Raw genomic sequence first — 27,946 nt, forward strand, 5'->3', positions numbered from 1 at the left:
GTCAACCCCGGCGGCCGCCATGCCCGGCATCGACAAGCTCCCCATCGAGGAGACGCTGGAAGACAGCCCCCAGGTAAGAGAGGCAAAACGCAGCCCGGTGGGTGGAGGCCAGATCGGGCCCAACCCGTGGGTGCCGGGCCTAGCGCTGCTCTCCTCTCACCCCCTCCCCCCGTGTTCCCTCAGGGAGACGCTGGAGAGCCTCGGGGGCGGCCGGGGGGAGGGCGAAACCCTCCCCGGCAGTGGGACAGGGACGCTGCGTGCGTGGCCAGGTGCCTTCCCATCCCTCTCGTCCCTGTGGCGTGGCACGGGCTTGGGGCCAGGAGTCGCGGCTCTCGGGCTGTCGACTTCGGCAGTGCCCCCTGCGAGGTGTCACCCCGGCCTCCGCGGCCCCCTCTTCCCGCTTGCATCGCCGCCTCCTCTCAGGTGTCCTGCGGGCTGATGAGCTGTTCGTAAAGCAGCGAGCTCGGTAGCGATTTTCCGGAGGTTCTGTGCTTCAGCATCGGGCGTCAGGGTAGTAGCTGGCAGTGACTCCCTTACTTCCCCACCCCCGCATTTACATTCATGACTTATTTTGGAGACCTTTTGTTGACAAAACCCGTTTTCACTTCTCAAGACGATTTTTCTTATCTTTGTGTTTTACTGAAAACGCGTTAAGGTTTAATAAGTACACATGAAAAGCAGTTAGTGGATGAGGTTATCGTGGCGGTTGTTAATGCTGTGAGTAGGTGGGAAGCGCATGGTGCCGAGAGGCCTTTGATTGCTGTGATACCTTCACTTCCATTTCTGCTGCTTGACCTTTGTCAGTGATGCCCTATACTGCACTGGCATTTCTTTCATACTCCTATTAAGCAGGAAATGCTTTATTCAGTTGCACTGGTTTCTCCTGCTGGCAGCAACAACAGCAAGTGCTTTGTACTGCTCTTCCTAGGTGCAAAAAAAAAAAGTTTACAATATATTTTCTATTACTGCAGCCTGTTGAAATAAGATCCTTGTTTTGCTGCATCGTTTATGTAGATGAGCAAGACTTCCTATATTGTAATAACACATGCATTGGTAATTATGATTCCTCAGCCATGGGAAGAGAGACTTTCACTTGCTTAATAGGGAATTTTAACCCCTAAAACGTCAACCATTTTAACAAATCTACATCAAGTGGAGGGACAACTTAGAAAAGGCAGCAGAAGGCGGCTATGCAGAAATTGTATCATTGCTTTGCCAAAGGACAGTGTCCCCATATAGCTCAAATACTAGATGTTAGATGAGATCTAGCCTGTCGTATGGTCTCTGGCCCAGAGACTAAACCTGATGTACTTTCATGAAGAGGAAAGATTTTTGAAAATGTTATAATAATAGTCATTTAACACAATTATCTCTTGAAGGTCTGTTCTCAGTATACGGAAGTCAGAACTATTCATATTTATAGGAAATGTCAAATGTGAGATGAACTTAAGATCCCTAAAAAGTGGGATGTAGGGGGCTTTTTTTCCAAGCACTTAAGACTGGAATTTGGGAAGCACATGCAAAAAAGTTACATATTGGAACATAATTATAAATTCTAGAATCTTTCATTTGTGGTTATTTGTGATACAGACTAGGAAAGCCTAACTGAGCCCAATGAGTTTGATGTGCTTAAACTATTAGGCTTGCTGATATCTTCTTCTATTTTAGGTACAAAATTTTACATCTTTTAGCCAACCTACTATTTCAGGTGAATTCTGGCAAACCGTCTCTTAGAAGAACATTACTAGGTCTCCGTAGTCTTCTATTACATTGATTCACTTCTGTTAGTTTGAAATCAGTGCAATGAAAACGTCAACAAATGTTGCTTGAAGAGAGAAGAAACCTTGCTTTCTTTAGGAGTTGCCATGACTTTCTGGTTGATGTATTCATGCTGTAATATTGAAAAAGATCATCAACCTAGGCTGTTGTTTAGTGCTGAACTATGGACTGGAGTTTTGCACCTTTAGACACTAACTTTAAGTCTATAAACATCCTATCAAACTCATTCTGCATCTGAGGGAAGGAAAGGCTTTTCTAAAATGGCAAAACCCATTCATTTCCTCTTGTTACAGGATAAAAATCTAACCACTGTGTTTTTAGACGTAAACCATATGCCAAGCATACATTGTCTTTTGCTATGCAAAGCAGTGCAATTTAAATACTAACTTAGGACATATATTACACTGATACTCAGTGTTTATATTTAGAGGGAGTTTCTGCTCAGACTTATTTGCATTCCGGAAGCATTGCACAATAAAAAAGCCAGGAGACTTGATAGTATAGGGTCTATCTCATGTCACTTACACTACCATACATATGATGACATAGAATGATTAACAATTCACTGGCTTCTAACTAGGTCGTTTCTTTGTGCAGCTTATCACTGGTAGTTTCTAGTGTACCTGCTCATATATATGGGATGAAAGCATCTTGGAGAACATGCAAAATGATGCAAAGTTTTACTAGAAACATGACTGAACAATTCCTCTAACTTTTTTCTAAGCAATAGTCTGCCATAACTTGTTTACAGTTTCAGGTTATTTTCTTTCCATCAGTATCATACAATACATGTTTGAACTCTGGACATCAATAGCTGATATTTTTACAATAAAACATAGAAATGCTTTTCTTCTGCAGTGTTCAGTTTTAAAAGAGTAAGCATAAACCAGAAACTTTACATTATATTCCTTTAAAATTACAAGTTCAGGTTTATTTATGTTCAGGTTTAAAGGTCATGAGTATATAATTCAGTGGTTATGGTACTATGTAATTTTTTCTTTTATATTCTTTCATGTATGTCTCCTTTAATAGTGGAGTCACAGCTATTAGGATGACACAACGTGTGCCACACCTGGCAAACATTTGAGCTCTCCTCCACCTCTTTCTTCCTCCACCCCCTTTTCCACTTGTTTTATAAACTAGAACCGCCATTAAAGTGATTTATTGTGTTGATGATGCTGTTTGATTATATTTTTTTAAATATTTACGTCTCTTCTAGGCATTATATTGTATGATAATATTTGTGAGACAGCCAGGCATCTAATTCAAGTTAAATAAAAGAATTTCATGGCAAAAGAATGGTCAAATAATATACTTTGTACCAGTTTAGTATGTGCTCCTTGATTATCCTTAGAAGCAGAAAATCAGAAAAGTAGCTGAAAAAGAGCTCCATGCTTCAAGGGAAAATGGACTACAGTCTAAGTCATTTCAAGACAAGTCTTTAACATAGCAAGAACTCTTAATAAAACCCCCACAATTAATATGCAGTGCGATCCAGTGCTTTTCACTAATCTCATCAGAGAGGTTTTCCTGATGTCCAGACTTGTTGTGTCAGTCCTTCATTCTTTTCCCAGGTCCCATAAGTTACTTCCCTTCCTCTTTAGAGGAAACTACAGTTATTTTGCCTAGGGAAGACTAAGAAAGAGAATTTCCAATTTCAGGTGTTTAACAACAGTAATTTTGGGGAAAAAAACCCAGTTATGTACTTAAGATTCTTTCCATTTTCTGTCTGGACATTAATTTTAGTCTAAATGTAAAACCAAAGCACAGTCCTCTTGCTAAAACTGGAGTTGAAGGGTTTATTTTGTGGGTCTTGCAGGCGATACTCCTGTTTCAACATCCAAGCATCCCAACCAACATTTTAGATTAGGAAAAGCAACTGTAGCCTGTGTGGAGTTATGGGTACATTTTCTGCTCTTCCCCCTTCTGGGTTTTTGTCTTGGTGGAAGGAAGCTATTCGATATCTTCGTCGTGAGGAGTAACATTGCTTCCAAGTGCAAAAAGGATGCAAGAACACTGAGTCAGCATCTCATTTAAGCATAAGGGCAAATTATGCCTGAGCAACCTGATTGCCTTCTCATCCAGAGTCAGTCATTTCATTACAGGGAAGAGCAGTGGGTGTCATTTACCTTGACTTAAGCAAGGATTCTGACATTGTCTCTGGTGACATCCTTCTGGCTAAAATGGAGAGGTATGGATGGCGACCTGGGTAGAAAAACTGGCTGGATAGTTGGGCTTAAAGAGTAGCGATCAGTGTTTGAAGCCTAGCAGGTGGACAGTGATAAAGAGGTTGATTTTGAGGTGGATACTGTTAAGCACCTTCATCAGTGATGCGGGCAGTGCAATAGGATGCGTAGTTGTCAAGATTGTGGGTGACACCAGCTAAGAAACAGACTGATTGACAAGCTGGGGTAAGGACAAAAGGACAGATCTTTTCACTCCCTTTCACCCTGGAGTGGTGAGGTGGAGAAACATTTATCTTAAGAACAACAAGATGTAGGTTGTACTGTTTTGGTTTGGTTTGGCTTTTAGTTCCTCAGCCTTTTGATCACAGAATTGACTGTTATTGCACAGGTGAATTATAGGTCCAAGCACAGCCAGCAACTGTCTTCTTGCGGGATGGATAGTATCAGAAAGCCACAGCCTTTGTTTTGATCTCACTGCAGAAGAAATGTGTATACCTGGCATGCTATTTAATACCAGTCATCTTTACCCTTTTCCTTAGGGATGTACCATAGCGAGTCCAGTACTTGCCCACAGTTCCAATTTTTTTGTACACTTACCCATCTCCCTTGGTTCTTTCCTTCCTGAAAAAGTATTAACCTGGAGAGAAGCTGACAGTAGGAGTGAGGCCAAGCTTGGATATCTTAAAGATTCTCTGGCATGCAACATGTACCGTTCCTGTACAGTGTTGGAGGGTTTATAAACTTTTTAGTAATGAAACCTGAAACAATGCTATTTAACTTAGGAATGCTGTTACATTTAAATACTACTTTGCTAACTTGACATGTTAGTGTTTTGGTTGTTTCATTTTTACAGACCCGGTCTTTGCTGGGAGTATTTGAAGAAGATGCTGCTGCAATTTCCAATTACATCAATCAGTTATTTCAAGCCATGCACAGAATATATGATGCACAGGTAGTGTTAATGAAATTCTTGAATGCATTATAAAGCTTCTGAACCACATTTCATGTCTCTTGCTTTTTTTGAAATTATTGTAAGCACTATTTTTTTTTTAAACTTCCACATTCTTTAAATGTGGAAGTGAAATAAAATAAGAATTAAATGATTGGTTTTCTGTATGTTAGAGAGTGGTAAGGACTAAATTCTTGCAATTTCTTTTGCAACAGAATTTCTTATGACAAGTTAAAAGATTTTCTGGTGTTCTAGTAGTTCTGTTGTATTTCCCAAGTGTTTCTAAAATGTTTCCCATCATGATCTTAGTCTGTATAACAGTATGTACCAAGTGGGAGATTGCTTTTTACCCACAACATATTCATGTTTCTGTCATCATCTATAAGTAACTGCACTTTTATGCCAAAGGCAGAATCTATTTTGTGTGTTTTTCTGAACAATTGAGTTTATGGCTGTATGTATAATTTGTATATACTTGAACTGTTTGACTTTTTTACTGATTTGTTACTCTTGCTTTTCATATTTTTATTTTACTGTTGTTTTTACTTTAATGACTATTGTGTTTATTGTAGGTTTCCTGCTATGTAGTTTTATTTTACTGCCTTTCTATTTAGCTTTTAATTTCTGTGCTTTCTCCTTGAACTGCATCATGAAAGATGAACTTGTTCCATACCGTGAATCTGCTAATTAGGTCCTGTCTGTGTAAAAGTACAGAGCAGTTTGTAACCAGGTAGTACTGAGGTTCATCATAATCTTTTCTTTCCTTTACAGATAAAAAATTCCTAATACTCAATAACTAGGGCAGCTAATTTAAAATAATTGAATGCAAATATGCACTGCATAACATGAAAAATACAGAAATTGGTGCACACAGTACAGGCTGCGAACTTGGTATTTCTAAACACTGATTACCTGTAAGTCTTAGTAACGTTAGAGAAATGGAAGGGCAGGATGCTTAGGTTTTCTGAAAATCTGTAGTCAGATTTTAAGTTCCATGTCTGTAACAGTTTCCTCTTCAAATATGTGATTTTTTTTATATTAATTTAAATCAAAAAGTAACAAGCTTGATTTGTTGTTTTTTTTTTTTTTTTAAATCAGAATGAATTAAGTGCAGCAACTCATCTGACTTCAAAGCTTCTGAAGGAATATGAGAAACAGGTACTATGTAAATCATTGTTGTCTTTGTGTGGTCAGGACTACGTATTTTTGTCGTCTTTTGTCTCCCAGAGCACAACATAGAACGTAGTTAGATTTGGTCCAGATAAAATGAACTGCTGTGGTTGGTGACTTAATCTTTGCCAAAATAATCTACTGTCTTCATATTACTTCTTCCAACTAAAACATAATGAAGTTCCTTTTGCTGTGATGAATATTAGTAAGTTCTAGAATATTTTACTTTTGGATCAGTGTTTTGGGGCTTGCTTAGGGTGCTGGTGGGGTTTTGTTTTTGTTTTATAAACCAGTTTACTGTTAAGTGCTTTAATTTTACTAGTCACAAAGAGAAGAGATTGCATAGCAGTCTCCATTTAACAACCATAATTTACTCTTACTGTGAGAATAATTCCACTTCTGAAAGCACGGATTGTGGAATCGATAACTTTCTCTCCTGGAAGCCTGCACTGTGAAGGGGTTCCTATTTGTAGCCCTGCCACTAGGACCCCTTTCCTGAGATGCATGTTAAAAATAAAAAGTCACTCCTTGTAAGGAGGCTGGCGTTCCCTATCCTCATTCTCCACCTAATGAGGTGAACTGGAAAAAGTACTATTTATGAATTATTTTGGTTTGGTGAGTCTTTCTAGAGGAGTGAGATGACACTTTATTTTTCCTTCGCTAATTGTTACTGACGAATAGGGGTAATGCAGATAGGATCAAAAACACAATGGTGCTGATCCAAAAGAATAGTGAGTATTCATACCTACAGTAGTCCCATTAGGAAGAGATGGAGAAACAGAGAGATTCAGAGTGTCTTTTTTTAAAAAAAAAAAAGTCTTATATTCCTAATGACAGACTGGAAATGCTGCCTAAGATGTCTGTGCACAGTCCAAATTGTAGCAGGAATTAAATTATTTCAGCTTTTTTTTTTTTTTAGAAGTAGCTGCAGTACTGTCATTTGAATTGTTTTAACATTGTTGATACAATACCAAATTGACTTTAGTGACACCGCTATTTAATGAATTGCACTGTTTCTGCTGTTTTCTAGGAAGACCACAGTTTTTGCAAAATCCGAATGAAAATAACTAGCTTCAGATTAGAATAACCAATTAGGGCATGATATTCTTATTCATTAGCAGTTACAGATATCAAAATATACAGCAAATATCCTTACTTCAGCTACAGTTTGTTGCATTCATTGCGAAGAAGGAGGGGGGAACCGAACAAGCTGGAAGGAGGTGCTCAAAATTTGTAATAAAGAAGTTGGATTTTTTTTATATTTCCAAGTGTGTTATGTATAGCTGCTCTGGATTAAAAGAAGAATTAAATTAGCATTGGACCTTTTAACTTATTTTTCTTATTTGTCTCCTTTGGGCTGCTTTTTTCCCAGCCAGGAGATTAGCTTAAAAATACACAAATAATGTTTTAACTGGATTATTTCTTTTTTCAGTTGTGACCATTTTGGTCATACTTTTGCCTCCATCAAGGCATCATAGAAGTAAACTCTTTCGGATGGTTTAAAAATTTCACATAATCACATAATTTAAGAGCTAGAAGTTTACAATGAACACCAAATATTGCTTAATTTTTGATAATTTTAAAATAATTTGCAAAGCTGGATAAAAATCTTAATAGATTCCAGGTCTGCGTCTTTCCTGATTTTTTTTAAAAATAAAATCTATTAATTAATTTATAAAATCTATTCATTAGATTAATCAATCTATTTTTAAAATAGATTTTTTTTTAAAAATGAGACTTGTTTATTACTTCTCCCCCCCCAAATATTCCTTTTTCACAGGACAATAAAGAAGTGCTTCAGTGTATCTTAACTGTATAATATTTTAAAATAATGGAATACCCAATACATTCATAGACATGATTAATATAGTTTTGTGAATGGCAGAAGACACTGCAAACAACATGACTCTTTTTATTTTCTTTTAGCGTTTTCCACTAGGGGGAGATGATGAAGTTATGACTTCCACTTTACAGCAATTTGCAAAAGTGATAGATGAGGCAAGTACTTGTATTTGTTTCACTTACTTTGCTAATGTTGTCATGCATAGACTTTACTTTGCTTAATTATTACAGCCTTTTTTAAGATAGGAGGTACAGAAATGGCTTCCATTTGTCAATAAGGTAACACTTAATTGTATATTGCAGCATATATTTAAAGTTATATAACCTGAAGGTAAAGAATCAATTCAGCAAAATGAGGATACATTGTTGAGAAAGAATGTAGTTTAACTTACTGTAGATACAGCCAAAAAACATTAGAGCAAGGCAGTTAGAAACTGTTTTTCATGAGGGTATTTGTATTGCCTGATTTCAGATACCTGACTGACAAAGGAACCTCCTGCTGTCTGCATTAGAGACAGAGACTGTCTCTTCTGAAAGACAACTTTGCACCATTAAGATCTGAACCAGGATTTTTTTCTGTGATCCCTCTCCTCACTTTTAACATTACTAAAACAGCATTTTGGAAGGAAGAACACATTTGTTCTACCTCTGTGAAAGATGGGCTGTGATGTAGCTGGAAGGAAACTGGAGAAATAAATTGACTAATCATCAGAATACATGAGGCCATCTTCTGACATGATCCAGTAACTTGGAATAAAGTTGGAAAAGTAGGGCCAAATACTAAACTCTAAAGGTCTTCTGTAAAAAGCTGGTGATGAGATCAGGAACCTAGAAGAGAATAGCTGCAAAAAAATGAATGGGCAAAATTATGTTTGAGTTGTACATGTCATCTTTGAGTGAAATTTATGTCAACCTTTATTTTTATTTTATTTTTATTTTATTATTTTTATATTATTTTTATATTATTTTTATATTATTTTTATATTATTTTTATATTATTTTTATATTATTTTTTAATTTTAAAAATTTTTTATTTTATTTTATTTCTATCTCAGCAGCACTGTTTTCCTAAAATTTCCTTCTCTCTCTTGTCTTTTACAGCTCAGCTCTTGCCATGCAGTACTTTCAACTCAACTTGCAGATGCAATGATGTTTCCTATCACCCAGTTTAAAGAAAGGGATCTAAAAGGTAGAGTGCTCAAACAAGTACTGTTTTTATCAACAGCAGCAATAAGAAAAACGTAACATTTAATGTCCATAGCTCTTGTTTCACTAAATAGAATATGCCACTTATTTTTCAGCTCTCAAAAGTATGCATCTCCCAATTTTTAAAAAAATGTAAGTTATTTCTATTCATGAGAGTATTACAGTTGAAGAACTTAACACTATTACTGTTTCAACAAAAATATTACTTATATTATGGAAGCACTTACCTTCTATTCAAGATTAAAATTTTGCAGTTACTGTAAACATTAGGAAAGAATAATTTTCAGATAATCTGCATGTTCAGGAAATACTTGTATATATTATAATACCATCATATACATAATACATCAATATAATGGCTGAACTAAACTCAAAAGGCAAAGTGCCAAAGTTGTAGTACTCATTGTATTATTAAGATTTAGTAAGGTGGTTCTTCAACCCTGCTGGTAATATAGGTGGCTTCTTACGTGCAGGCATAAGATGCTTCCAACTTCTTATTTTTGTAACAGTTGTATCTTACTTTGCCTGGTCTAAAATAATATATAATGTGTCTGATTATGATAGATTTTACTCGTGCTGCTAAAGTGAATAGACCGGTGTGGCAAATGCGTGTCAAATATAAATGATAAGAGTTAAAAGCAAAATAACTTAAATCCCTGATGTGAACATCCTAGAGTGAGTGTACCTAACATATGAACGTTTTAAGTCTAAATTGAAATAAAAATTACAACTCTTCCATAAGTCTTCTAGCTCTCTATGAGTTCTTGGAAAATACTTCTTTGGCAATAGTTTGTTGCAAAATTATGGATTAAATAGATGATGCTTTTTGAGCAAGGGAACATGAGTATCTCAAGGCTAATATTACTCCTCAGAACCTGAAAAAATCTCCTATTAATATTTATTGAAGAAGCATCCCTGAGGCAATAATTGCAAATTAGGTTTTCCTACTGGAAGTTTTTAACCACCAACTGGTGTAGTATTTAATGACACCATACTCCTTTATGGACATCATAGACACTTTCTGTAAAGCTTTTCCATGCTTTTTTGTCTTTGCTTTACCATAAAGTAGAACATAGCTCTCTGCTTGTTTATATTGTAATATGACACAAAACGACAATCAAGATCAGAACAAGCTCTAAGTTTTGGACTGTTTTCTGTTCCCTGACACAGTGAGACTAAATAACCGTCTACAACATGACTAATTTTAGATAGGAGGAATCACGATGTGTTTGGGGCTTTCCTTTGATCCAGTGATAACTTCCCCATCTTCTGTGCTTCCACTTCCCCAAGTCAGACCAGAACTCTGACTGGAACTATGGGTGACGCATTTCTATTGATGATTTTTTTCAAAGTCTTTTGAAAAGAAGTTCCTCCATTAGAGTAGAGTATCTTTTTTGGTAAGCTGAACAGCCACATAAATGATACTCAAGCCCTAAGCAGGAGAGGACTTTCATGGCCACATAGTGCCTGTGCTGGTGACTTGGTGTGGTACAAGGTGTGAACTACAACTGTTCAGTAATGAATCATTGCATGAGAAACCTTAATATGTAAATGTTATGTTAATAACAACTTACTTAAATTGTGATATGTTGTTTTGTAGAGATATTAACTCTAAAAGAAGTTTTCCAAATTGCAAGCAATGGTAAGTGTAAAATACTTAATGTTACAGATATTACAAGATGACAGCATTATTGTAGATTATTTACTTACAAAACTAGTGAAGGTATTTGCAAGGCTTAAACTGACAGTTAAAGGTGTAATTTTTTTCAGTGATACTTAGGCACCCAGCTTTCCTTCGTTCACCTGTAAATACCTGCTTTATGTACCAAGTGTTAAGGCAAATGGACAGTATTAGTCTATTTTACCATACTTAAAATACATATATAATTATTAAATAATTTAGGATTATGCTACCAAAATTACTAAAAATAGTAAGGCGCTAGCTCACTTCTTAAAGTCAGGACTGGATTAAGAAACAAATTTTACCTCCCTAAAATTAGTTTGGTAGTTCTCTTCCCTATTGTCAGAAGTTACTTTTTTTAGCTAGCTCTATTATATCCTCGTAGAGAACATACTCTTTAAGGCTTAAGTAAGGATTCTGCTTCTCTCAATGTAAATTGCTTCATTGCTCTCAAAGCAAAAAAGATAAGATACAGGTTTTCTTGATGGAAAGTTGTCTCTACTTATTGAAAGTTTCTGTCTTTGAAGACTATTAGATGTTTAGGGAAATTTGTAACAATTTGGCCATATTTGCATCTGGTTAGAATTTTTCTTCAGCCTGAGTATTTGTGGCAATGAAGTAATTACAAACAGGCAAGAACAATTGTTAAAGGTTTTAATATGACAGAACTTTGCATTCAGCTGGCTGTGCAACACACAGTGATATAAAAGGTTTTCTGCTCTGTTTAATAATTCATTAATTTATCAAAATGATAATAAATTCTCTCTTGATTGCTTAGACCATGATGCTGCCATTACCAGATACAGTCGGTTGTCAAAAAGAAGGGAAAATGAAAAGGTTCGTAAAACAAGATACTTAATACGAAGATTTTTAGAGGAGATTGGAAATAATTTTCATCTAATACAAATATTTATGATGGAAGACAATGTATGGCAGATTCCACCTGAAGTTTGATAGTTTATGTTTTAGCAGTCTGGACAGTTTGCTTCAGAACAGAAAAGCAGGTTTCCCCAATACGTGTCTGTCTTGTAACACTGAAAATGCTTTATTATTAAGAATGTGATACTATATTCAATTTATTTTTGTAAAGAAATAACCACACTTTCCAGGGAGAAAAGAATGCTGTATTTGTTTTTCATATATCTCTCATGTATAAATTAGAGAAGTGGAATTGTAGGGTAAAATATGCAATTGCTGATGATAGAGTGTCGAACAGTACTGTGTTGTTTTTTCGATGCTGGCTATAAAGCTGCCCAGAAGGCACGTGATGAATACCAAGTCTCAAACATTCCTTGTTCCCCCTCCCCCTGTCTGTGTCTTTTTAGATCAAGGCTGAAGTTACAGAAGATGTATATACTTCCAGGAAAAAACAGCATCAGACTATGATGCATTATTTCTGTGCATTAAATACTCTTCAGTACAAAAAGAAAATTGCTATGCTAGAACCTTTGCTAGGATACATGCAAGCTCAGGTAATTTCAGATTCTGAAAGCTGTAGGTCTGAAAGAAGATATAAAAGTACTTCATGAAGGTTGATGCACTGAAATCTATTGCAAGACCTCTTTTGCAATCCAAGGAAGCAAATGGAGAAAAAGACATACTCCATCCTCATCCTTGTAGCTGTCATAGCTGCTGCCAAGAACACTGTCATTTGCTAGCACTAGTCATTTCCCTCTCAGTATATGAATCTCATCATGACATGCCCTCACTCCCATTGGAGAATCTTAGGAAAATCTGGGCAACAAATATAAAGTTCTAATTCTACCCCAAAACCCAGATGGCTAAATTCAATGCACTGCCTAAATTTTCATTGCTGTGTACTTTTTTCCGCTGGATCACTAATGGGAATAGCTGATTAAAACTTTCATTCATGCAAGTCCACACGGAAGCGTACCTTCTTAGAAAGCAATGTGGAGACAGTTAGACTCTTTCCTGTGGCAGCTATTCTGAGACAAGATAATCATCTAAGTCACATCACTACTGTTTTCAGTCAAGGGTGTGGAAGAACTGGAATGCTTAAAACCATTCTGGCTTGGTTTTGTTTAATATAAATGAGTTCATGATTGGTTTATTTGAGGATGGGTACAATAGAAAATACAACTATGAAAAAGTTCTTTGGAGAAACTTAATTTATGTTTTCAGAAGTATGTCATCAGTACGTTTATTTTTAAAAAAGAAAAAAAATCAAACTTTCCAGCATCTGGCACTGCCACAGTGTCCTGAGTAGAAATTAACTTCTGCGTACTAAAAGCTTTCCAAGTCCAAGAAGAACTCTTGCTGCTTTTTAAAAGTTTGCAGCTTGTATTTAAGAACTAAGTTCTGAATGTTTTCTGTAACAAAGTAGATAGTGCAACCTGTTGTTCAGGTGCAGGTTTTTGCTGAATTTAAGACTGGGAAGGGCAGGGCCATGCCTCGTGGCTTCCTGTTCTGAGATTTTTATATGGCTAAACTCAGTTGAGATGTGGCAGTTTTTCTGGACCAATATGGAGTACACTGTTTTTAAGATGCATATTGCCAGTTCCCCTTGGCAGAGCCCAAAATTAGAGGATGGCCCTGGACAAGTCCTCACAGGTTTCCCCTCTCCTATGCCTCCCAAATAACCCCACCCATAAGACAACATTTAGCAGGCTGGTGGGCTTGAAAAAGTATAGAGTCCTTGGGATCACTAAAAGATCAAACCATGTTTCTTTTCCAGGGCAATTTCCGCGTATTTCTGTACTTCCTCCAGGTGACTGTGTGCACATCCTCTTGACCCAATGAAATCCCACTGCAATGTCAGTATCAACCTTCACTTGCAGACAGAAACATGCATTCTGCTGTTTTTATTGAGAAGCTTTGGTAGAATGAGGGATGAAAACAGATTTCTCTGAGAACCTTTAACCTCCTATGGTTTCATCTGTGTAGTTTTATTAACAACTAAATTCTCTCCTTTCCTTCTCTCTCTTTTTTTTTTTAAAGATAAGTTTTTTTAAAATGGGTTCAGAAAATCTTACTGAGCAATTGGAAGAATTTTTGACCAATATTGGCACAAGTGTACAGAAGTAAGTTGTTTTTATTGAATTTTGAACTATTATCAAGACAACTATATTTCTGTTTCTAATTATTAATAAATTATCTTTGTTAATAACACATTATTTACCTTAGTGTTCGCAGGGAAATGGAGTGTGAAGTAGAAAACATGCAACAAACTATAGAGGACTTGGAAGTAGCTAGTGATCCACTCTATTTGCCTGATCCTGATCCTACAAAATTTCCTGTTCATAGAAATCTAACACGGAAAGCTGGCTATCTCAATGCAAGAAAGTAAGACTAACTTGTTACTTAAAAAATCCAGAATATTTAATTTTGGGAAAGGAAAGCTAAAAAAGTATGCCATATTTATTTGAAGTTAGTTATGCTGATTTTACGTACTTAGTTGAGAAAGTCACATAGGAGCTATTCTGTTTCTTTCTTTGGACTCCTTTACTTAATTAGTATTAATTTCATTGTTACACTGACATAGTGTCATTCAGGTGCAAAGCGTAGTTATCCTGATTTTAGCCTAGTTTTGCCTGAATTTTCACATCAAAAAGAAAACGTTTATGAGAGTGTAATTTCAGTGGATTGTAATTGGAAAACAACAAGGTTGCAGCTATCAGGATTGTTCTGTAAGTATTTGTTAAAGCTTTGGGATTCAAGTCACTAATAAAATATGACAAGCTTGAGATACACAAGGCAAAACATTATCTATTTACTGAAATACACTTTGAATGGCCGTCTCAATTTCATGAGGTAGTCTTTCGTCCACTGGAGGGAGCTGTTATTCTATTTATTAAAGTCGAGCAGCTGATTTTTATAGTTATTAAAAATAAGTTGTAACACACAGATTTTTTCTGTAATTTATACAATAAGCTCCAAGGAATTTTTAAAAAATACAGATTACTTTTACAACAACAGTTAGAGTAACATACTCACTGAATGAGGCATGAATTTCTGTAGTAGAACACAATTGCAGCAATTAATACTGAAGAGAGAATCTGAACAAAAAGGGAAGCTAAACTGCAATTGTTACTGATTTTTGGTTTCAAATTGTTCCTCTTCTGTTATTCTGGGAAAAAAAGAAAAAAAAAATCCAACATGCTTTAAGCAAAATTTTGGAAATCTTGTTGAATGGTACAAAAGACTTGGAAAATTGAGGTATCTTACGTGACTAAGCTAATTCTTAACACAAAGTTCTTAAAAACTTAGTCTTAACAATATAAGTGCGGAGTTCAGATGTCTCATCAATTACATTGATAATGCATATAATTTGAATATGCATGTTGTGTAAAGCAATACCGTAAAAGCTGATCATCAAAACTGAAGTACTTATGCTTTCTTATTCTAAATTGTTTCCTATAATTTAATAAAGCAATTATTACTGTTTTATATATTCTTTGCCTAGAAATAGTTTTAGCATGAAAAAAACAACAGATGGAAAGAGACTAGGTTAGCTGTAAAGGTTACCTCTCAGCACATACACAGAATCTTCAGCCTTTCTTAATTTGTGCAATGTGCAAACATGAAAATGGAGTTTCCTGTCTGAATGTATTTGTGAGGCATTTTAAATAGACAAAGTTGTCTTTTCCATTGTCCTCTTTCAGGTCTTCAATCTTTACAGGCAGAGAGTAAAAAAGTAGGTTAGCTGTAAAGCTAACCTGAAACATTAAACGGGGAAAAATGTTGTAAGTGCCCAGATGGTTTGTTCCAAGTGATTTTCAGCTCAGCTGAACTCCTAATCTACTAACGAAGAATTTCTTTTTCTCTTTTAGTAAGACAGGGCTGGTATCTTCCAGTTGGGAGAGACAGTTTTACTTCACTCAAGGTGGAAATCTGATGAGCCAGGCAAGAGGTGATGTAGCTGGGGGACTTGTCATGGATATAGACAATTGTTCTGTAATGGCTGTAGACTGTGAAGACAGACGGTACTGTTTTCAGATAACATCTTTTGATGGCAAAAAGTAAGTATTCTTACATTACTGTTACCTGTAAGTCATACTGGACTCACTAATTAAGAAACTAATTAAGAAACAAGGACGGGTCTACCTTTGGCTGGATTATAGCTGGATAGATTTTGGGGGTATTTAGAAGCAAAATCTGGGATGACTTTTTAACTTTGTAATGTCTGGGGTTTTGTTTATAAGCTCTATAATATAGCTGAGTGGTATTTCAGAATAAAATAGTATTATTGCATTTTGTGAGTGCTGAAGTATTACATGGGCACAACTAGAATTTTGTTCCTTCTCTATTTTCAACTGAAATGAGAACACAGTTGGTGGGGTTTTTTACCCCCAATTAAATGTTGGCTGCTCTCAGCACGTACACAGAATCTTCAGCCTTTCTTAATTTGTTGTGCAATGTGCAAACATGAAAATGGAGTCTCCTGTCTGAATGTATTTGTGAGGCATTTTAAATAGACAAAATTGTCTTTTCCATTGTCCTCTTTCAGGTCTTCAATCTTACAGGCAGACAGTAAAAAAGATTATGAAGAGGTAAGCTTATAGGAGGTTTGCATGGAGTCCAATGATTTTCTGTTGCGCAGAAGGAATACATTCATAACAATAGTTGGGATGCTCATTTTGTGTTCTCTAGGTGGTAAGCAGTGAACTTTTAACTCATTCTATCCACAATGACAGGTTTCAGAAAGTCTGACAAAATATTACTGTGTTTAAATCCTAGAGAAAAAAATGCAGTTCTGATTGCCAGCAAGTCCTTTTCAGTATTGTGGAAGAAAGAAAGGGAAAAAGAAGGAGGAAAAAAAAAAGCCCACAGCAAAATAGCTAGCAGGAATGGAATCTCAACAAATGCTCCTTCCCCTTCTTCCTGTTCATGCTTTCCCAACCTTCTTTCTTCCTACATGTTTGTCAGGAGTGGAAAATAAAGGAAATCTTAGGTTAGGACACAGATGATGATACAGGCAGCTGAGAAAAGACAAAAAACTGTTTTTCTGCCCCTGACGCATGATGGGAAACGTGTTTATACTTCACGAACAAGTTGAATCAAGAAATGTGAAATAATTTGCTTTTGAGCTGCTTTCAAAGCTGCTTGTGATCACTATTTCCAAATGGCTGCTAAGTCTGCTAAAGCAGATTTATTTGCCTGTGCAATGGACAAATACCAGCTGAGAAATGTCAGTTTTCAAACACTAGGTCAGCAAACTTACATGTTGTAGCAAATATTGATGGGGAAAAGAAATGGAAAAAACCCCACCCAAGCAGCAGGTCTATCTTTTCCCTACTTTTTAAATCTTTCTTTAGATGTGAAAATAAAAAGTTTCTCTAGACTTTTTGCAAATAAAAGCCTAATGTTATAGGTGTGTGCTGGTGTAATAAAGAAGGTTCTAGTTATTAGAATTTATGTTTTAGTTGGACAGCTTTTTACAGCTTTCCAAAGGCTTGCACAGATGAGCCAAACTGATAGTTTCGTTACATTCGTAGTCTATGAATACAGTCAGATTTGTCCAGAAGCAAATGAACAGATGTACTAAGTGATATAAAGTATTTGTTAATTAAAAAGGTATGTCTGTTTGCATTATTATTCAATATAGACTTTTCAATAAGGGGTGGGATGAGAAAGAAAATATTTTAAAAGCACTGTTGATTTAAAATATGTTTGCACAAGCAGCTGGATAAGGCAATATAGAAAATATGGTACTTTCAGCCTGGATTCAAATTCCTCTGCAATCTTCAATGTTACATTGATATAAAATGACTTTTTATGGTATTTCTCAGGTTTTTAGCTGGGCCTGGTTGGCCCTGGTTCATTTGCTCTGTTGAGGTTGTCCAACAGCCAAACTCTGAAACATTTGCGGTCAGATGCCTCACTGGAGGAAGGGAATTTATACTCAGCTTTAGCAGCTCAGACTTGTGATTTTCTGGGCTGCAGCTGCTGTGCTGTCTTTTAGATAACTCTGGTGACAACCCTAACAACAAGCTGGGGTTCAGTGGAGCAGCACCGGTAGTATGTGTTAGTTAGTTTTCTTTGTTGGAGGAAAACTGAAAAGCAAGGAGCAGGAGCAGATGGTTTTCCATAGCACAGGGAGAAAATAGATTCTGGCTTACAGATGCAAGAAATGGGCAAATTCCACAAAAGGCAGATAGAATCTTTATAATGTCTTGAGGAAACAATGTCATCTGCAGTCACAGAATAATGAAGTACAGGAAATGCTGATTTTATTTTTTTTTTTTTAATTCCTTATAGTCGTGATTTAAGCTTGCTCTATTTTTCAACTTCAGTGTGACTAAAATAACTTTTTTAATTAAAAATCTGATATTGTAAGGTGCGGTATGCAGATAGTAGTAAATTTAATGACAAGCTGGGTGTGCAGAATACTGGTTTGGCTCCCTGAAGTTACAAAGAAAGTGGAAAAAGTGCTGAAAGTAGCCAACTTGGGTATTTAATCAAGCTTGTTAAAAAAATTACGAAAAATTAATTTTTTTTCTTTTTTTTCTCTTTTTCAGTGGATATGCACCATAAACAACATATCCAAACAGATATATCTAAGTGAAAACCCTGAGGTAACTTTACTAAAATTTATAGTATCTGTAATATCTTAAGATGTAGGTATGCACAAAATTAAAAAGAGATCAACTGTATCTAATTGGATAGCATAGAATTAAGCTGAGTACTTCTTACATGTCTAATTATAAGCTTTTCATGGTATGAAAGCATACAGTCCATTGTCTCCTTCATCTAAATGTTTATATAGAAAGCATTAAAAAAAAGTTACTTTTATATTTGGTATAACTTTCTGACATCTTCAAGATCCTGTATTTGTACTTTGTATATGATACTTTGTTACAAATTAATACGACAAATGTTTGGATGGATACATTTAATTTCTCCTAGAGGGAACTGACAATCTTAGGAATTAGATGAGCATAGCAATTTTGCAGGAAGGACGTACTTTCACTTCATTAAAGAGTTATTTGCCTTTTGAAGAGTTAGAAATTGATTATTTGTTTCATGTAGAGAATTTGGGTAAGTAAATTAATGTCATTTATATGGTTTTCATTTATATTTATATAGTAAATTCATATTGATACAAACTTACATAGTGATTTTTACTTGCTAAATCAGGGGAATTGGCCCAACAAAATCTGTTGGTTTATAACAGAGCATATTTTTTGTGTGCGTGTGCGCGTGTGCGTGCGTGTGTGTGTAAAAAAGTGTGTTGAAAGTGAAATTGTACTCCTTGATGTCCTTGCTGAGGTCTGAAATAGGTTATTGGAAACGAAACTTTCCAGTGGTCACCAGAGATGAGAACTGTAGATACAGCAGTCAACAGGCAGCTTGTTGAGTAACACTGTAATCCATCATTCAACTATGTAACACAAGGCTCTTGCCAAATGATCTGGAAGATCAAGGTGAAAAGGAAAGTGAAGGTGAAATGGCAGTTTTCGGTTTAGGAACTAAATGTAACTTTGTAGATAATACACGTACCTTGCTGACTGTCTAAATTAACTATACAGATGAGAAACAAAATGGTTTTAGTGCAAAGGTCAGTTACCTAAAGCACATGTTCAGATGAATATACAGTTGAGGTTCTGTTTAGTCCTGGCATAAACAGATGCAGCTTCCTTCCATCAGTGAGGGTGTGTGCATTTACGCCCGGATTTTACTGCCTTCTCACTTCCCAATGGCTTTATAGTCGTTTTCATTTTCTGAGTCACACACTCATGCAAAATGTTTTGCCTGCTGCACCTTCCATCTCCAAAAATCCTCTTACCTCAAGGACTTTTTGCTATTGGTTTTACTGCATGAAGTGAAGCCATCAACATGAGATACTGATACTTCAGAATTAGTGATTTCAGTGAAAGATTAAAATGGAATTCTTCAACTGTAACTGGTCCATTATTTGCTGAAATAACATTGTTACGTAGTCCTTACTTGATAGTTGTTCATGTCTTGGTTTTTCAGAAACATTAAGTGTTCCCAAATTTCAAGTGCAGACTTTTGAATCTTCATGTTTTTAGTTAGTAGTTGAGGACTGCATTTCTCAAATGAGATTTTTCTTCTTCTTCCTGGCTACATTTGCTTATTTTGTCAGACTTACCATTGCGACTTTTCTCTATTGCTGGCTTTTATTAACATCTGCAGTATTACAAAGCAAGTACATTCATTTGAATTTAGAAAGTGAACAGTGGGAAATGTGTTACAAGTTAGAAGAAAATACTACAACTATGTTAGTGAAAATTGAGGCATGTAAGATTCTCACAAAGGGTTGAGTTTATAACTTCTGTCAATTGCATATAAATAAAACTAAAATTTTAAAGCTTATTTGAGGAAAATGTTTTCAGTCATTTTTTCCCATCTCTCTGTTGCAGGAAATTGCTGCACGTGTAAATCAGTCAGCTCTGGAGGCTGTTACTCCATCTCCTTCCTTTCAGCAGAGGCATGAGAGCATGCGGCCAGCTATGTAAGTTAATGAACTATAGGTCATTTGAAGAGCACATCTATAAAGAGCATCCTGGATAAAGTTCCAGGGAAAAAAAACACCGAACAACAAAACTTTTTATGTTCAGAACTAAATCCTTGATAGGCCAGAGGAAAATTTCTTGAACTCACCTTTTTAGCATTGTTAAGCATACATTGTTACAAGTAATCCAGATTTCCAGCTGACTAGATAGTTTTGTTGGTTGCATCGTATGTCTGGTTTGTTTTATGAATTAATAATGAGATTTTTCTTAATGTGTCAACTCCTGGAAGCAGACCTCAGATTGTTTTAACACCAATATATAATAACATATGAAACGTAATACAATCTGATGCAATTATTAATGCAGGTAGTAACTTTAACTTACTTAAACTTGACTAGGAACATAGACTCAATTTTTGTTTTCTATACCCTGATCTTCTTCAGGTTTTTAGGTTTGGTTTTGTTTTACATCCAAATTTTGGAATATTGTATTGGTCTCCCTCATGGTTTATTTTATTATCAACCAACCTGAAACTAAGATATCTTCATTTTGATTTTTTGTTTTGTTTTAGACAATCTCGTCCTCCTGCAGCTCGTACTAGCAGCACAGGGTCACTGGGATCTGAATCGCCAGCTTTATCGGCACTTTCCTTGGATTCGCTTGTTGCCCCTGACACTCCTATACAATTTGACATAATATCTCCAGTTAGCGAAGATCTGCCTGGTCAAGCAAAATCTTCAGGGCAGTCGGGCAGGTAGGAAATGTAGAGAGAAGGAAAAAAATTCCTAAAGTTAATATTATTAATTTAAAAAGAAAAAACCCCAAACAAACAAGAAAACCATGTTTAGACTGTAGCTCCAAAACACACATTGGCTTTGCCCTGACTCACGTCACAAAATTTGCAGTGGCCAGTGAAGCAAAACAATTTTTTAAATTGTTAAATAGAGTTGTAAAAAAATGGCTTAATTACATGCACTAGATTCAAGGTGTAGTTTTCTATTGAGCAGCAGCTTTTCTTGCTTTAACAGCTAATGCTTTTATTTCTTGATTTTTTTAAATCTTTTTGTTTCACAAAGTATTTTCCTTTCCTATTGCTTGCTCACCCAGCAGCCTGGGTTATTTCCTCTTGGAAACTCAAGAGAAATTTGGTAGCCCTGCCTCCAGGTGATGATGGCATACGATGACACTCTTCTTAACCTGAAAGGTGAGTGAAAATGATCTAGGCTTCTAGAGTAATCTCATATACAGACAAGTTAAAATTGTCTAAGAGCTCTTCCCAAAATATAAAAACATTTTCTCCTGCTTGTTTTTTTGTAAACTTCCCATTCAAAAATAATAATAAAACCTGTAAATCTGCACTGCATTTCTGCTACTATATGTACAGAATTCAGATATTAAGGAAACATATTTGCAGATCCAGCTGTTCTTAACAACAAAAAAAGCCAAAAAGCTGAAAACTAATTTACGTGACTCTAGTCACAATAATGTGTTGTATCCCCCTGCCCTCCAGAAAAATATTTGAATTTTCAGTTGCACCTCACAGATAGATAAGAATTAAAATTATATATATTCAACTTTCCTTTTTCTTCGACAGGTTTTTTTTGTTGTTGTTTGGTATAGCAGGAGAATCAGTTGGCTAACTAGATCCTTAAGAACATATTGATCTAAAATAGACTTGAACTGTATTCCAGGAAATAGAAAGGTTAATACTTCAGCTAATTCGTGTCATCAGTTTATAATTCCATTCTAGAAAATCGTATTTTTTCATAGCAGAAATTATATTGAGTTGTGCTCAGTAGTTTCAATTAACCATCACTGTCAATAAAGAACTGCAGTGTTTGTACAGATAGGCAACATGCTACTTCAGAAGTATTGATTATTTAAAAAAAAAAAACAAAAACTTTCCTTAGTTTCTGATACTGATGACATATATTTAAATTTTATTTTTGCCTTTTGAGAGATCCTGTGAGATTTTACATTTACTCTTCCAGTCTAACCTTAAACAACAAGAAAAGTCTGAGTAATAAAAGATGCTAATAGAAAGAATTCCCCTTTTAGTGTATTTACACAGGTCATTTAACGGGATGATTCTTGGTTGAGTCCATATTATATAAGCATTGTAGCAATGCCATCTTGACTTCAGAGTTCGATCTAAACAATTTTCTTACTTTAAACTAGACATTTCTTAGTTAAAAGATTTCACTGATAAAATAAAACTGGCAGTCAGTATGACATGTAACTGAACAAGACAGATTGACATATTTTTTATCTTATTTCTGAAATTTGCTTTTAGAACACTGCCTATTGAGAGGTGACACCTTCATTACTCCCCTATAAAACCTAATTTGAAGTTTATTGAACCCTTGACAATAGTTTTTCAGCTACCAGTTAGCCAAAGAAAAAGGGGTTTTTCCTCTTCAGAAGTTTTACATAAAATTTCCCCATTCCCTACACTCTTCAGCATTGCTTTACTGCTTTTGAAAAATGTAGACTTGGAAGCCTAGAGTATTTTCACTTTTCATTGTAACTGCTAGCAACTCTGTCTTTGAGAGCCAGAAATAGCCACATTTCTCTTGACCCTCTAGGAGTAAAACCCCAGTGATGTTTTCAGAAAGCTGCATTTGAAACAAAACCAGTGACTTCTCTTCAGTAAGTAATTCCACAACTTGAGACAGTGGTGAGAAGTGTGGTCCTTCTGTGGAGTAGTGAAAGGACTAGCTTTTGGCTCTACTTCCTGAAGCTGTTCTGTGAAATTTCATCCCCTAAAACTACACCTTTTCAAATATTAACAAGGTCTTGTCTTGGGGTTAATTCAGATCTAAAAAAAAACCATGTGAGCAAAACCCTCTATGGCAGCAATAGGACAATGGTATCTGGTATTTTTCCTATAATTTGAGTCCTCAAATATATCAATTTATGTCTAATTCTGGATTAAATTGCCTGTCCTTATGATTTATCATACATTATTCCTCCAGATTACAAGTCTGTGAAATCATTACATGTTCTTATTTGATGCAGCATGAGACTACTACTACATTACGCATTAGTGGTTCTTGTAATCTGACTCCTGGTTTAATGTTTTCGTTTTTTAATAGACGCACAAATCCTTTTGGTGAATCTGGAGGCTCAAAATCTGAAACAGAAGGTAAAACAAAAATTTTATTTCAATGCAAAATAAAAAATAGAATTTGAAAATTATTTTTCTATTTTCATCTGTAGCTTCTCTCTTCTACTTTAACACCAGTTTTAGAATGCTTAGTTACATTAGCAACGTATTAGACAAGTTGAGTTAAATCAGGCTACTGCCTGAAAGTCTGTTTTAAAAATAATTCATTGCATCTTTTGTATTCATTAAACCAAATGAGAAGATGTGTGACTTGCTGTTAGTAATTGTACCTCTAATTCATAAGTATGAGCAATCTCTTTCCAAGTTATTAGAAGTTTGGAGTTTTCCTGACTGCAGTCCATTTTTGGTTTTGATTGGAAAACCCAAAACAGAGTTCACTTTTCTCAATACTTTTCTTTGTCTTAGATTCAATTCTTCATCAGTTATTTATTGTAAGATTTCTTGGCTCTATGGAGGTGACGTCTGATGAAAGTCCAGATGTTGTTTATGAAACAATGCGTCAAATACTAGCAGCTCGTGCCATCCATAACATTTTCAGGATGACAGAATCACATTTATTAGTCACTTGTGACTGTTTAAAGTAAGTTTGCTTCCTGACTTCTACTGATGTTTATTTACAGAATGGTGTTCTTCCACTTTGGTGAAATTTACTTTCTGGTTTGTTTTTTAAAACAAATTTTTAGGTTAATCGATCCACAGACACAAGTTACAAGACTACGAGTAAGTAACTTTACATTTTAAGATAAATACCTAGCAATGTAATTCTTCTACTTTAAATATTATTAGGTGTTAGCAAAAATCACTGACAGCATGAGATTTCCAGACAAATTTCCACTGAAATGAGGAGACTAATGCATAGATTTAAAAATAGACAGAAAAACACGAGCAATCAGGTTTAAGGGGAGTGATTTCAATAGGTCAAATAGGCTTTTGAAACTTCCCCCCCGCCCACCCGATTTGATAGGGTAAAATATTAGGAAAACAGAATGTTGTATTTTAATAACGTGTTTGATTATAATAAATGTTTATATTGTTAGTAGAGGGGTAGCATTAATGTTGGAGTCAAATTAGTTCTGAAGTCCAGAAGGGTTTGCTTAGTGTTTGGGGGTTTTTGTGTTGTTCTGGGTTTTTGTTCTTTTAATGCATAATTGCACTGAGAGTATTGTACAGTTTCTGGTTTGGGGTGTTTTTCTCTAAGTCTTCATAAAAAATGCACTTGAAAGAAGTAAGTGGAATTCTTCTTAGGATATCAAATAAGGCCAGCTTAATGGGTCAGTAATAGCAGTCCTTATTTTTCGTATTTCAAAACTGTTCCCCCTCCCCCCCTTTTTCTTTATGCACAATTTATGGTCTGTCATTTAATTTCTTTGGGTCTTCTTTTAAAAACATTCAGGTTTTTATTGGACTCTGAATTACTTTCATTTTCATAAAAGGAAATCCTAAGCATGTGAAAATGTCTTGATATTTCAAGTAGCGCTTTTTTCTTTCTTTACCTTTGTGGCATTAAGTTCAAAACTGCCCCAAAGCTGTAAGCTTTTACAAGTGAGATAGCGACTGAGTGCCTGTCCAGTATTTTAAATGTGTGCATTTAAGGTTAGGAAAAACTCATCCTATCAGTTTATAACAGCTGTCGTAGGGGCTTTCAGAATTTAAAAACTCATCCTTTGGTAAGTCTTAAAAAGATACATTTGAAATTTCTAAGTCCCCCCTCTTTTAGCAATAAGAATGCAAAATAGTTTTATTGTAACAAAATAATGAGGATATGTGGTTTGTTCATGGTGTGGGGTTTTTTTCTTTTTTTCTTGCTTATATAATTCAGGAGAGCTGAACTAATTTCAGTAAAGGTATTGGAGACGTAGTGCCTTTACCTGGGACCAAATACTGAAAGCTTAATCACAAATGTCATTTGTATGAATGATGTCTCTCTAAAGAAAATAAAGAAAAGGAGTGTAGTCACATTTAGAAAGACGACTGAATCGCATTACAAATGTGGTCCCCTTTTCTTACGTGGAGTGTATCGTTAGAAGTTTTCCTGTCTTTTGAATAATTTAATCCTTGCATTCTAATCTACTGTTCGTGTTTCGTAATTACATGTTTGGTCAGGTTGTACCTTTTTCTGGTGTGGTTGTGCATTTATGATACTGAAGTCATTAATGAGCAATATATTGAAACCTCATATAGAAAATATTTGGAATCAGTTTTAATATCTCCATATTTGATCCTTTTTGGCAGTTTCCTTTGCCCAATGTAGTCCTGTATGCTACGCACCAGGAGAATAAGCGCCTTTTTGGATTTGTGCTTAGAACTTCAGGAGGGAGAGTTGAGAGCCGCCAAACTTCCGTCTGCTATATATTTGAATCAAATAATGAAGGGGAAAAGGTATTGGTGATGGTTATGCTTGTATCAGTTTTGAACCTGACGTGGATTCCAAGATGTTAGATTCATTCAAGCTGTCTAAGGGTTTTCTACTGGAGAGTATTTTGTTTATGTACTGAAAAACAGTTAGTTAAACCTGGCCGCCTAAGTGCCTGCAAGTGCTTTAATATGCTACCGTATCTAATTTTGGAATTTGGCTTAATTTTAAAGGTATTTTTATTAGAGTCTTTTTGATTATTTCAAATCTGTTTTCTGTTTAGATTTGTGACTCTGTTGGACTGGCAAAACAGATAGCTTTTCATGCAGAACTGGTAAGAATCTTTTGGTGGCAAGGGATACTTGTGAATGGGAGGGAGAGACTATATTTAATATGTGTAACAGAATATCTTCTGCAAGATGCTTATAGAGGCAGTAATACTGTTGTGGTGCATTTTAAGGGGTTTGTTTTCTAGAATTTAAACCCAAGATAAAAACACTGACCAATGTCTACTCTGGAACAATAGTCAAGATTCGGCTTGCTACCTTTAACAAACATACCAGTCCTTTAAAAGAAGAAAAATCAAAACAGTGGTATAATAGTGGTATATAATTGGCAGTGTATCAAACATCTCAGGCTGTTGTTACTGACTTTATTTACATTTTTGCTCTTCAGGATCGAAAAGCATCAGAAAAGCAGAAAGAAATAGATAGAGTCAAAGAGAAACAACAAAAAGAACTGAATAAGCAAAAACAAATTGAAAAGGTACATCTCATCATTATTTTTTAATATATTTTTTTTCTACTTTCTTTTGCACTTTTGTACTCCAAGCTCCACTATCACATTCTTTAGCACAAGTTCATAGAACATTATGGAGTAGTTTTTAAAAGGAGCTCTTCTGAGGAGATAAACCACAAAAAGTCTTTATAGGAATACTTAAGAGCAGTGCTTGAAGGAACGCTATCACAGGCCCAAAATTATTTCATTTGCTGAGGAGGGTTCAGTTGCACAGTGAGGAAGGGGCTGCAGGCAAAGATTGTTCTGATCTGCTGGGTTTTATGGATTACAGGTACAGCTGTGTTAAGGTGTTAGCTGTTCTAATAATACCAACTACTGAAATGTAAATGTTTTTGTTTCCTATTCAATCTTTTCATTCCCTCTATACAGAAAGCTGTCCATTGATAGTATTAAAAGATAGTTTATAAATCATAATAATGGTATTCTGTTTCAGTTGTAGATGGCTTTCAAGTTAATATTCTTTTTGTGATTTCCCAACCCTCCCTTCTCAAATTAGGACTTAGAGGAGCAGAGCCGGTTGATAGCTGCTTCCAGCAGATCGAACCAGAGCAGTGGAGAAGGACAATTTGTAGTCCTTAGCAGCAGCCAGTCAGAAGACAGTGATTTAGGAGAAGATGGAAGGAAGAAGAGAGAATCTGAAGCCTAAGGTTGCCTACTTTATTAAAATTGGAATCATGGATATATCCGGTGAAATGGCACAAGTTCTACAAGAAGTGAAATGTAGGTGGAGGGTCTGTTATGTTTATATATAAAGACTTTACAATATGTAGACCCTATTATGCCTTGATTTTTCTTTCTCAATTAAGTAAGTGATGTCCATTTTCATGTCAGTATAATTGCTTTTCTGTATGCCAGATGAAGCATGGTGATGCTGCTACCATGTTTATTACAAAATTATATTTTCTTAAGGCTTCTCTGCAGTATGGACAAAACTGTGGGGTTTTTTCCCCACTTACTCCTCTGTGCAATTGACTGCTCTTGAAGCAAAACTTACAACTCTCATTGGACTTCAGCAGTACACTGAAATTTGTTCTTTACGCTGCAGTATGGAGAATACCTTGCTGGAAATAAAAGTGGATGACCAAATAAGACAGTGCTAAGCTTTACCTAATTTGTTGCACATAACTGTTTTAGATTTAGAAAGAAAAATCCTTATTAACATCAGTGAGCTGTGCAATAGTTCTATACAGAAAGATCTCTTTTGTTTCATATTGCACTGTATGATACTGTCTTGATTTTTTTGGTGACTATAATGCTGAAAGACTTCTTTCAACAGGAGAAAAAATACTGTCAGACCTAGATAAGAGCTGATGAGACATAGTTGCACTTTGCTGCATGAGGAATGTATAAAACATTCCTTATCAAATGATAAGAATAATGTATATATTCTTGTAGCACAAGTGCCATGTTCGTAGTTT

General features: G+C 35.6%; 1 protein-coding gene across 1 annotated transcript; it reads left to right on the forward strand.

Moving 5' to 3' along the window:
• Positions 1-27,946, forward strand: APPL1 (adaptor protein, phosphotyrosine interacting with PH domain and leucine zipper 1). Its single transcript, XM_059823083.1, has 22 exons — positions 1-73; positions 4,819-4,917; positions 6,013-6,072; positions 8,011-8,082; positions 9,028-9,115; positions 10,733-10,774; positions 11,592-11,650; positions 12,139-12,285; positions 13,772-13,854; positions 13,958-14,116; positions 15,604-15,792; positions 16,281-16,323; positions 18,292-18,348; positions 20,158-20,249; positions 20,822-21,004; positions 23,346-23,395; positions 23,783-23,957; positions 24,061-24,097; positions 25,610-25,756; positions 26,014-26,064; positions 26,406-26,495; positions 27,025-27,946. Exons 1-22 carry the CDS (start codon positions 20-22, stop codon positions 27,172-27,174), a joined length of 2,127 nt encoding a protein of 708 aa, XP_059679066.1. The 5' UTR covers positions 1-19; the 3' UTR covers positions 27,175-27,946.

This window comes from Gavia stellata, chromosome 12, assembly GCF_030936135.1.
Source record: "Gavia stellata isolate bGavSte3 chromosome 12, bGavSte3.hap2, whole genome shotgun sequence".
Classification (NCBI taxonomy): domain Eukaryota; kingdom Metazoa; phylum Chordata; class Aves; order Gaviiformes; family Gaviidae; genus Gavia; species Gavia stellata.